General features: G+C 36.3%; 2 protein-coding genes across 2 annotated transcripts; both read left to right on the forward strand.

Moving 5' to 3' along the window:
- Positions 1-8,452: 8,452 nt before the first annotated feature.
- On the forward strand, positions 8,453-9,840 carry LOC113563050. The gene is made up of 2 exons (XM_026974079.1): positions 8,453-8,608; positions 8,686-9,840. Exons 1-2 carry the CDS (start codon positions 8,453-8,455, stop codon positions 9,817-9,819), a joined length of 1,290 nt encoding a protein of 429 aa, XP_026829880.1. The 3' UTR covers positions 9,820-9,840.
- Positions 9,841-11,318: 1,478 nt separating this feature from the next.
- Positions 11,319-12,229, forward strand: LOC113563051. Its single transcript, XM_026974080.1, has one exon. It carries the CDS (start codon positions 11,335-11,337, stop codon positions 11,908-11,910), a length of 576 nt encoding a protein of 191 aa, XP_026829881.1. The 5' UTR covers positions 11,319-11,334; the 3' UTR covers positions 11,911-12,229.
- The last annotated feature ends 297 nt before the right edge of the window (positions 12,230-12,526 follow it).

The raw sequence follows: 12,526 nt of genomic DNA on the forward strand, positions 1-12,526 counted from the left end.
GTTTCATGAATAATGTTCCGTACAGTGGATTCTCCACATCTAAAAGTTAGTGCAATGGATAATATTTGATCCCCAGTTGCTAAATATCTACAAAAAAATAATCTTGATATGTGAATAAAACAAAATACCAACATAGAACATTTACACAATGATGCTACACGTTTGTATCATTCTTTCATTTAATAGAACACGATAAAATAACTAAGTACCTTAGAGTTATGGCCAATCGTTGCTCCGGACTAAAAGCTCGTTTACTTGTTTTAGTTAAAAAAGGCTTTGTCATTTGTAATAGATGGGAGAAAGTTTCTTTTGTCATCCTTACATATCGGAAAAATATTTCGACATCATTATATTTCAATTCATGGAAGAGGTGTTCGAAATCTTCATATAGAGGACGTGCAACATTGATTGGTCTGATCCACCATCTTCGATTTAACCACCTTTTTCTTTCATTCCTTTTTTGTAACAATGCTAATAAGCACAATTGTAAGAGACACAAAATGAAATAATCATCATTTATATCCATAATGATTTATGTATCCAGAAACCATTATATATTACATTCCATTATGTAGGAGCTCAACACCTTAAAATATTAAAAACATATTGATAACAAAAACCTTCGTATATTTTTAAATTATTATATAATAATTATACCCAGATAGCCAAATCGGACAAAGCACGTTTTACAATTGTGTTCTACATTATTATGTTGACAAAACTGCAGCAACAGCTAAGCATGATCTGCCCTCTTAATTAATGTCGGCAGAAATATATCAGAAAACAAGCAGTCTGCGTTATGCTATGCTTAAAAAAATACTATAAAATTTAAGCAGAAGATCTTAACATAAAAAGTTTAGATTTTAAACATTATGTGTTAGCATAATATATCGACAGATAATAAACTGAAAGTGAGCATAACATGACATCATGCTATATTGGCAGAATATCCTCAGAAATCGAGCTAATCTGCAAGCACGACGTGACGGCAGAAACGCGGCAGAAATGGAGCATGCCCTGCTATGTCAAAATATAACAGCACAAACACAGCAAAAATACAGCATAGCTTGTTGCCACGTTTTTACCATCACGATGCGATGCAGATCATGCTCCATTTTTTCTGCGTTTTTGCCATTAATAGCTGATAAGATAGATCGTGTTCTGTCTTTGCCGCGTTTTTACCATTACGATATGATGGCAGACAATGCACGATTTTTGCTACGTTTGTGCCGTATATATCTAATATGATAGATTTTGTTCGATATTTGTTATTTTTCTGCTATCATGACATAATAGTAATTCATGCTTGATTTTTGCTGCATTTTCATTATCAAATTACATCAACAAGATGTGCTATCAGAAACTAAGCTTAATGGGATGCAGCAGATTAGAATCTGCTGCAAAGTCATGATTAACTTTGCTTGCATACTGCTGGCATACTGCTAGCATTTTGCTATCTGGGTAAGTATTATTAGTTTCACAGCGACATACAAAAAGTTGTTGGTACTTGTTAAATTTGCATTAAATTGTAAATGCCAACACGCTTTCATGAAATAAATAAGTAATTAAATTTATATTGTGTTTATTAAAGTGCAATCCAGACATGCAATGTACAAAGAAAGTTGATTAGTTGATATACGATTTTAATGACTGAGAAGGTTAAAAACAGCATGATTGTGTCAAAATAAAATGTTTCATACTCATGATATTCATGATTTTGCAAGAAGAAGGCATTAGAAATGTAAAACTAAATGTAAATACAGCTATTCAACTAATATGGTTAGTCAATTAATCACATTTTCACGGTGTAAGAACACTAATGTCTATCTGATTTGTATTATCAGTAATTATTTGTCAATTTCGAATCTTTCTCATTTACAAAAAGTTTACATAACAACTATTTCCAAATATTAAAATATTTAATTTTAATTCAAAATATCCTTACAAACTTTCAAAACATAAGATAAAACTTATACACATCACGTTTTTAACATATATTACCTTCACAATCGGCACCATTTCACCTCTATCGTCTTAACAACTTTAAGGTTAGAATTTGTTACGGCTGATGCACAGGTTTGTGCGTTGCAGTGCTTTATGTTATGTACTATGCCTTATGCGTTATGCGTTATGCAAAAGTCTGTGCTCCCGCCTATATTCTTTGTTAAAAATCTTTGCTGTGTCGAAACAAAAAGTTTTAAATTTAATAGGATCAATCGGAAGTTGATAGTTTAAAGCAACTAAAATGGTTTTGAAATTTTTAATTAATGTTACGTCAAGATCCAATACCTCAGCTAACAGGTCCGGCTTTTCAAATGCTCTTCTGCTAATGTTTCCAGTAGTACTAGTTCCAGCACCTCCTGATCTTGGTACATCTACTGACATTGAAAAGTTTTCTCGAAATCGTTCCTGAATTAATGTTTTTCTTTTCTTCAAAATATTGTTTGCTTCATTTCCTACAACTTTCCAAACCTTTAATTCAAGACGATATGATACATGTAACAAGCATTCGAAGAAACGAATTCACATATGCAGTGTAGACAAGCCATATTGTAACGTATCTGGCTTCGGTTCAAATACAGGAGTACCAAAATTTTTAATATCATTCATCTCATTTGGCCTGGCGTGACATATTGGGCAATTAACCACTCCAGAAGACTCAGTCAAAACACTCAATACTTTTCCATCTATAAGAGTACAAAAGAAGGAACAGGAGACTATAATTTTTGTATTATTACTTAATTCGTATGTAATTGGACGCAAGTTTTTAATCTGTTCTTTTATTTTCTCACTTGTCGCTCTAATATTTGCTACATTTTCTTCTTTGAAGTCTAACATTATTGGCGAACAAAATCTTATTGACTGCGGAATTCTATTGCACCAATAAATTGCACCATGTTTAGCAATTAGACGTAGTGGGATGGTAGTTGTAGCTATCAAGCTAGCATCCGTTGTTCCACCTGATTCACCTAAGCTAACAAAGTGTTGATTATATGTAGAATGACCACTAGATCCATCAAAACCCCATGAGAATATCAATGTTGCTTCAATACATTGCAAGGATGTTTGTTGCATGTTAGCTTCAATAACTTCTGTTTGCATTTCTATTAGACGCTTAACTCTATGTTCCAGGAAATTTTGAAGTGGAACTGTAGCTGATGTATCTGTAACAATTATCCCTGTGGGATAACATTTTTCTGTTTCCATTCTAACCAATTCATATCTTGGCCATATGTCAGCATTTCGTCGTTTAGATTCCATGTGCATATGATGATATTGATTTTTTGATCAATTATTATCAATTAAATAAGCCAAAACTTCAACAGGAGTGGCTTTTATGACGTTATTTTCAGTGAAATTTGCACGGATCCTCTTAACAATTGCAGAGTTTTTCAACATTTCACTTATAACTGCTGCTAAATCATTATTTTTATTTTTCTTTGCTGATACTTTTGCAGCCATCAAAAATGTTTAAGTACTGTTGTTATTTTCTTCTGCCAGCTTGCTGGCATCTCTTCTCTGAGACTTCAGCGATTTTTCGTCAAACATTTTTTGAGGGCGTCCTGTCTTCGAAGATAAAAGCATCGGAGACTCTTTCGATAGCAAAATATTTTTGGACTTTTGAAGTATACTCTTGGGATAAATGAAATCACTGTTCAACCATTCTTTATACTTAGATTCAAATTTTTTTCGATTTCTACTTACATTATTATAATAACTTTTAGATCTGCTGAATAAAGAATAAACAGTTTTTAAAAGAATTTTTTCTTGCTCCTCATTAATTTTTTGCTCAAGTAGCTCTACAACATATCGGTAACAACCTTGCACGTTTCCTGTAAAGAAGAATGTTTCGATTAAAAATCGCTTCGAAACATTCTGAATTTGTCGTTTCCGCCCAACTGAAACTTCTATTACTTCTGCAATATTATCCGGCGGATCCAACACGGAATTTTCCATCGTGTCCATTCCTATGGAAAAGTCAATATTGCAGCGACCTTCGTTTCCAGAAAGGATAGTGTCACTAATCCAAGAACACGAGCTTGAGCCTGGCAATCCATCAACTTCCAGAGCAATGTCTGGAAGGGTGACCTGATAGCCTGTTCTACTCAAGTCGTGGGAGCTACCCGCTCCAGGGTCCAAGTCATCATCAGTATTTCTATCCATGTGGGTACATTCATCCATTCCCCTCAGTGCTGCCCGTTCATCCTAAATTTCATCGAGTAAGGGTTTATTTACAGCACCGGGGCTCTTCCTTACCCTCTATTTAGGAATCATGACGAGTGGGCTATTTAGCCCTTTACCGGAGATCTTAAGGATTAGGAATGTATGAAATACCCACATATTTACATTATATAAATAATGTAAATTGCACTTCTTCCATATATGCTTTTCACATTAATTCAGTATACCATATTGTATCCGCTATTTTGAATTTCCAATTTTTGATCTCAGGTTCAGAATCAGCGACCTCAAAAACCTCTCGAGTCTCATTTTCTTGCAAAACAAACAATTTTTAATACTTTCGGTCGCCATATTGGATCCGCCATTTTGAATGTCATTTTTCATAATTCCAAATTTGACTTCAAATTTAGATGCAGTGACCCCAAAAATCTCCGAGTGAACATTTTCGACTAAAACCATGAACTTGCCGAGTTGGGTAGAAACAGTCGATTGCAATTTTTAAAATTGTCTCTACTTACAAAAATCATATCTCACGAAGTCGTGCCTATGCGCAAATTTACTAAACGGTTTTAAGAAGAATAGTGTCCTACTTAACACTCGAATCCAAATTTGTCTTGTTAACCTTTGTTACTCAAAAGTTCTTGTCCTTTAAAAACCAGAAAATGATTAAATCATTATTTGTTTTTACTACAAGTAGAGATTTTCTTATCCAAAATAGTCAAAGTTTAATTTATTATTATTTTTTTCAAGCATTAAGTAAGTGCTAAAAATTAGTTGAAACAATGGTGGGTAAATCTTTAATATTTAAGGAGAGAAAACATACCAAAGAAAAGAGTTTCTTCAACCTATTTCATGTACAATTTCGCACAATTTGAATATAAAATGAAAAAAATACTTTGCGTGGAACAAATTGTTTCAAATTTTTTCCTATGTGTCAGTAGGGTTTGTCGAAGCTTTTACAGTTTATAAATGTTACGAAACTTTACTTTGATTTTTGCCACTTTTGGCCAAAAAATAGGTACAAACGTCCCATAGTGTGCCGGTGTCGTCGTCCGCGCAGTCACCTCCGCCGCCGTCATCGTTGCTGCCGTCGTCGACGCACTATTCACCGCTGCTGGTGTCGTCGTCGCCGCTGCCACCGCCGTAGCCGTCGTCGTCGTCAGGCGTAGATCACTGGCAGCCCTTGTCCCTGTCGCGGCCTGCGCTGAGTCAGGCATCGAAGATGGACAGGCGACGTAAATAAATATAAACAAATATATAGGACAATATAATAAAATGTAATAAAATTATATATAATAAAGAGCATTCTCCTTTTTTCTCTTTTACAGCTCCACTATGGAAGCGTGGGGTCGCGGTGGAGGGCGCGGGCAAGGTCGCGGTGGACGAGGACGAGGCGGACGAGGACGAGGCGGACGAGGACGAGGCGGACGAGGACGAGGCGGCAATCAAATTCTCTACATTCGTTTTCACTGATTATTACTTATTACTGAATATACATACTCATATGTACTATAATAAATAACTTATATTTTATTATCTTTCTGTTTTATTGTGCACAATGATACTATACCTATCCATATAGTATTGTCCATTATACATGTGATACCTATCCATAGTACTGTCCATTATATCGTATACGTAAAAATAACAGTATTAACATTAATTGCGTATTTAATTATATTTCAACTTCCACTATCTCTATGCTCTCTCTGATTCTTTTAACTATATTCATGAACATTCATGAACAAATTAAACATCGATAATGAAGTTAGGATTACGACGTTTTCGAGAGACCCCTCGATTATCAGATCTGAATAACGGCGGATCCAAACTTCTAAGTAGGCTCAATGGGTAGCTTAGGTTCGAGTTGTATAAGAAAAGTGTTTTCATTTTTCTTCTACGTGTCCTACGAGCGGAGATATTGTGATGCAAAGTTCGAAATGTAACGATAATGAATTTTGATCGATAATAAAGTTAACATTATCGACTCTACACTTACGAGGCATCTCGAGCCATCTAGCGTCGAAACTACCGAACTGTACATTTTTCCTCACCTTTTCGCGAGCCCCTCTTGCCCTCACTCTACGCTGGAGGAGAAAACGGAGTATCTTAATCGTGAAATCATCATATTCGACTTTTGCATCGCAATATCTCCGCTCGTAGGACACGTAGGAGAAAAATGAAAACACTTTTCTTATGCAAATCGAACCCAAGCTATCCATTGAGCCTACTCTAAACTTGATCCGTTCAGTGGTTATTGAGATCTAATAATCTGAGTGTCTGCGAAAGCGTCGCTTCGCGTAATAGTGTCACGGTGCGGTCTCGCTGTGCGTATACTTGGCGCAAGACACTACCGTGTCTCTTGATCATTAAGACTTTCCTTTCTATCGATCTGACAATGTTTATTGGTACTTAGTTACACGACGTTTCGACCAAATATGCGGTCCTTTTCAAGTGGATACAATAATATTCTCTAACAAGTCATTTTAGAAAGAGAGATATTCCTGATGAACAACAACATTCTCACATCACTGAGGCTGACAAAGAAGTAGCTACTTGTTTGTCAGGCTCAGTAATGTGAGAATGTTGTTGTTCATCAGGAATATCTCTCTTTCTTAAATACTTAAATACTTGGTCGAAACGTCGTGTAACTAAGTACCAATATTCTAAATATTCTACGAAACTCGCGAGATTGTTTTAAATTTTAGATACTCTGAAAAATACTGTGGTGACATTTGAATCTATATCTCTGTTTAATTTAATTATTTTTGAAAATAATTTGCAATGGATACGCTTTTATGTTTCAAATGTAATGAAAGTTTTGCTGGAATTAAAAACTTCACAAAGCATTTTAGACAAAGTCATGGGATAATGGTTAGTAGATCACAAGCATCTAGATTTTACTGTCGACAACAGGAGTGCAATGCGCACTTTTTAAGATATGATTTTTTTATTCGACACTTAAAGAAATATCACATTGTACAAGATAGTCCGAGTATTTTTAACCATGATATACAAGAAAGTGAAGATGTTCATCAACTTGAAGACATCAATGAAAGCCAAAATGTTTGCTTTGATGAATTCACATCAATTGAAAAATTAACGACGCTAGTTCAATCTCAACAATTCCTTGACATATCTTCCAGTGCATTGAGAATGGTAGCCAATTTGAGAGCATCATCTTCATTAACAGGAGCAGCTTTAAGTAAAGTAATACACGCTACAGACTATTTTGTATCAGACATATCGGACTATGCACAAAGTGAGATACTTAATTTTCTAAAAAAGAAAAACATCGAATTAGAAGATTCTGAAGTTAAAAAGTCTTTTAAGCAAGTTTGATTTCAATAATTTATTCAACAATATGGATACTGCTCACGGTCAAATTGAGGCACTTAAGAAATGTTATAATTATATTGAAGCTACTGAAATACCTCTGGGACATAGAAATGATCAACGGCTACATTCCATAAATCAATCCTGGTAGCAAAAGCAGGTTTATGAAACTTTTCAATATGTTTCAATAATATAAACATTAAAGTTGGTTACCTCTCATGAAGATGTATGGAAGTATATTGAGTCCGAATGTGACGTGCGGGTAACTCAAATACACTTTTTGTGAGTACTAATGTTCTTTAATGGTACTTTACATAAAGTGGTCACGTACTTTACAACTAAAATCGTGTTCTTTGTCTCGAAAAATGTCGCGGTACAATCGTTCGCGGGAATCGGAAGTAGAGTCCTATAATCAGAGACTCGCCAGGCGCGAACAGTTTCTTATTGGCTGACAGAATCACGTGGTTTTTCGTCGCCATCTTCTAACCATTTGATGCCTGAACGCAGTGCGTACACACACCGCAGTCGTTTACATCATACAAGGTTACATATGAAAAGGTAAGTTTAATCCTGAGAAAGCAAGTTTTGCGAGCATAATATTGGTATTTTAGTTAATCTTTTATATAAGTTAAGTTATTCTTTTAACTAGTAACGTGAGTTGCTTCCACGATTTCCACACAATCATATAAAAACATACAAGTAATTTCGGAAATTGACTATTGTTTCTCAAAATACTCTAGGTACTGTAAATTTATTTTCGTGCGAAAACTTTCAGAGTTACCTACGTATGTTAAGGCAAATTCTCTTTCTGAAGCAATGAATTTTGGAGGGTTACATTAAGTTTTCATTGTGTCATACACATTATCCTAATTTGACATTTCTTGCAACGTAAACAGTTTGTACTGATAGCACCGATTCCTTTCTTCCAGATGAAATGGTCCGTATGTGCAAAGTCAAGGGGTGCAAAATTCAGCAGGGGCAGGGAAAATTATTATTTAAATTTCCCAAAGATCCCGTCATGCGGAAATTATGGATCTTGAGGACAGGACGCACGCAGTGGAATCCAATGTCTACTAGCTGTATCTGTGAAGTAAATCGATATAATGGACGTAACTCTTATTAATTATGTTTTGGATAACCTACTATTACAACTGATCTTTATTTCAGAATCATTTTGATGTAGCGCAGTGGGAGAAAGTGCGTACAGATGGATCCCGAGTGTTACGCCGTGCTGCAGTACCCTGTTTGCCAGAAATAGATTCCGAAAATATTGAAAATATAACACCTGCGAAGTCACATGACGATAACTATACTTCAATTGCTCGCCAACCCCTGCAAGACATAAGAAATTCCATTTTTGTTGAAGAAGCATCTTCTCCGATATCTATGCCTTCAACCTGTGATAATCAAATATTACTTGATCAGGACTTACCATTCATTAACAATAATACCTCCTCTCTTGAAGAAGTCTCTTTTGACTCACTTTTTGCTTTTGCGAATATTTGTAGTAATATCGAACCACTTTCTGTACCTCCGTACAATACAAATTCAACTTCTCCATCAAAGCAAGAGTTACGAGCACTGTTAAAAAAGCAGAAAGAAGAGATTGAAGCCTTGCAACGCGAACAAGAAACTATAAAGAAAATTGCCATTAAGTGCTCAAAGGACTACTGCGCTATGAAAACTCGATATGACAAATGCAGGTTAAAACTGTGGCGCTCCGAACAGAGCCAGGCCAAGTCTCGGCTTGCACTTTCAACTAGACTGCATTCTGATCAACTTAGAGTCCTCCAGAGACAAAGTAAAGGTGGAGTTAAGTGGAGTTTACAAACTATACAGGATGCGCTTGCTTTTAAAATGAAATGGAGAACTACAGGATTTTCTGACTTTGTTAATTACCTACCCATCTTTCCTTCAATACGGACACTTCAGAGGGCGGTAGAACATATACGCTTCGAGAGTGGCATTTTAGAGGAAGTATTTGATATGTTGCAATGCACAGTGAGTCGTATGACTGAAAATGAAAGGGATTGCATGATTGCTGCTGATGAAATGACAATAAGAGCAGGATATGCGTTTGATCCATCTTCAAAGAAGATATTTGGGAAATGCACTTTCCCTACTCATGTTGGACAGGCCAAGAAGGTCCTCGTCATAGTATGTGCAGGTATTTGCCGGAGATGGAAAGTTGTAGTAGCCTACTTCTTTACAGGGAATGAAAATCCTGAACTCAAGAAACAGAAGGCTAATTTGAGTGGTATTGCTTTCAAAGATATTTTTGGCTCTTCGTGTGCTGAGTAAAAATAAAAGGAGCGGATCGGGTGTAATTAAATGATTATAATATTTGCTCGGTGTATAATGAGCACAGCCCGAATTGTATTCTGAGTCCGAATATACAAAGGCACGTCCGCTCGCGTAGACGATTACCAGTCGAATCCCCTATTTGTCGACCTCTTGGTCGTCGAAAGCCTACTCTCACGAGCCTGTTTGTTTCGTAGGACCTCTCGAAGGTCCTTTTGAATTTCCTACGGGAGGAATCGTTCTGCCTATTTATCGCGCCCTGCTTCTTTCGGTGACCCGCGCCTCCATGACGCGATCACCACACTTTCAGCCGCCGCGCGTATGCCTCGTCACGGTCGTCGGTACGGAATCCCCCGACATTTCGCGGAACACTTGCAAATCTGCAACGGCTCATTGGGGATTCCCTGTCTAACGGTCTAGTCTATTATCCGCTAATCTGTTTATTTTGACGACGTGTTTTTCGGTCTATTTGCCTCGCCTGAGTCTAGCCGCGCGATACTGCCGACCGTCTAGGCGATGACGTATGTGGCCATATAATCGCCACATATTATAATACAAGTTATTGAAAAGTGTGAAACCATTGGGCTCAAGGTTCACTCGTTAACCACTGATATGGGATCTGAAAACCGTGGGTTGTGGAAGGTATACGGGATAGGCTGCAGTCGTGATAGTGATGCTGTAGTCAGTATTGAACATCCTATCAGATTGGATGACAGATTTTTCTTCCTACCTGATCCTGTTCATCTTTTTAAGAATATTCACATAATGCTTAACAGCAACAAGATTATCTTCCTCCCCCCGGACATCCTCTGTTCAGAGAAGCTGACACATCCGACAGTCGAAATGCAGCACATAGATGACGTATTGGAATTTGAACTAAATGTAGAGCTTAAAGTTGCACACAGACTCAAAAAAACTAAGCTTCATTGCAAGAATGGATTCGAGAAAATGAAGGTTGGAACAGCTCGATCCGTATTTAATCGTAGGACTGAGATTGCTCGAAGGAGGTATGCAGAGCACACTGGCAATGCTGCATACAACACCACAGCATTTTTTGTTGGTCTTGTAAGTCGCTGGTTCGATTTAATGTCAAATAGAGCCTTAAAGCTGGCTATCGGTTTGAAGAATGTAGCTGCTTATGAGGAAGCAATTAATCACATTTCAAAGACTGCGCATGTGTTTCGTTTTATGACCATTGGTGTAGATGAGCACTGGAAGCCATGCCAAACAGGAGTAATCATGGCGTGCGAGTGCATGCTCCGCCTGCAGGATTATTTTTTGAAGGAACGTTCCTACCAATTTCTTCTCACTAGTCGATTTTGTCAGTGCTATCTTGAAAATATTTTCTCAGCTGTAAGAGTTCGACAACCTCTTCCAAATCCTTTGCAAGTGAAGCAAAATTTGAGGGTGATCGTACTAAGCCAATTGTGCACCAATTCCATAAATACAAGTTATGAGAACGATGATGCAGATATTGAAGAAATATGATTGGACTTTTTGAGATTTTCAAAAGACATGGCCACAGCAAGGCGTATTAAAACTGCAACAGAAGAACTCATGGAGGCCTCAGCCTTAGCATTACCACGTTTGGAAGATCGGCATATGAACCTGTTGGATCTCTGGGAATGGTACATCATTTATGATATGGCTGGCTATATTGTGCATAGTATCAAAAACAGTAGCATGAAAGTCTGTGACACATGTCTCAGTTCTGTCCAGTGGAAGGCAAGTGGCCATCATCCCTATGCTCGACTTGTTGAATTGCGAAACTACAAAGATAATAGTTTAATTGAGGTCTCAGATGACTGCTTTAGGGCTATTATAAAGTCTGAAATAACATTTAGAGAAGTAAGAGATGACTTATGTGATGTAACTTATATTGATATTATAAATTTCCTTATGATGCAAATGGAATACGTGTGGGAGGGGTGTAGCATTCCTTCTTGCCATTCCATTTGCCAAAAAATTCTGCATAAGTTCTTTACAATGAGATTCCGCTGTTACAGTATGAAACGGTGTGAAGAATTGAAAACTCTTAACACACACGCATACGGCAGTAAAACAATGGCTATGCACACCTCCGTGGAATAGACTCAACAGTGATTTCCAAATAGCTCAGTCTTATAAGTTACTGTGATATTATTCGTATTCAGTTTGTATTACTGTTTGCATTTTATGCATTTTTTGTATTTTATATTTTGTTATTATGTATTTTATGTTTTCCACTTAGTGACATTGTTTGTGATATACCTAAGTTAAAGTAGCTTAGCAAAGTAGTTTTTTGCAAATTGTAATATTTTGTTTTCATTTTTCTATGAAAGTTTAATTACAACAAAAATAAAGAGTACAGCAAATAAGATCTTTTTCTTTTTATTACTCTCTAACAATTATATAAAAATCATTAAAAATTATATAAAAAGTATATATAATAATTATATAAAAATAAGATACACAAATACTTCACATGTAAAATAAAAGCACACTGCATTTCACACAGGTCATAAATCTTATCACCAATATATAAAAAAACATGATCTAAACTAAGGTTGTGAAAAACCATTACACTTATGTAAACGTAGTAAATATTTTACAATTGACAGTGGTACTTTTAAAAAAACATTCTGCTCATTAATTAATAGACTTATTTCACGTGCGTGCGTAGCCGTGGAGAACGCTTATAGATACAGCTACAATGTAAAAGTTGTTC

The sequence above is a fragment of the Ooceraea biroi genome, chromosome 12 (assembly GCF_003672135.1).
Source record: "Ooceraea biroi isolate clonal line C1 chromosome 12, Obir_v5.4, whole genome shotgun sequence".
In the NCBI taxonomy this organism is placed as follows: domain Eukaryota; kingdom Metazoa; phylum Arthropoda; class Insecta; order Hymenoptera; family Formicidae; genus Ooceraea; species Ooceraea biroi.

Coding starts and splice junctions, on each gene's coding strand:
- LOC113563051 (XM_026974080.1), top strand. CDS start 11,335: ATGGCCACAGCAAGGCGTATTAAAACTGCAACAGAAGAACTCATGGAG.
- LOC113563050 (XM_026974079.1), top strand. CDS start 8,453: ATGGTCCGTATGTGCAAAGTCAAGGGGTGCAAAATTCAGCAGGGGCAG. Junction 8,609..8,685: donor CTACTAGCTGTATCTGTGAA/GTAAATCGATAT, acceptor TCTTTATTTCAG/AATCATTTTGATGTAGCGCA.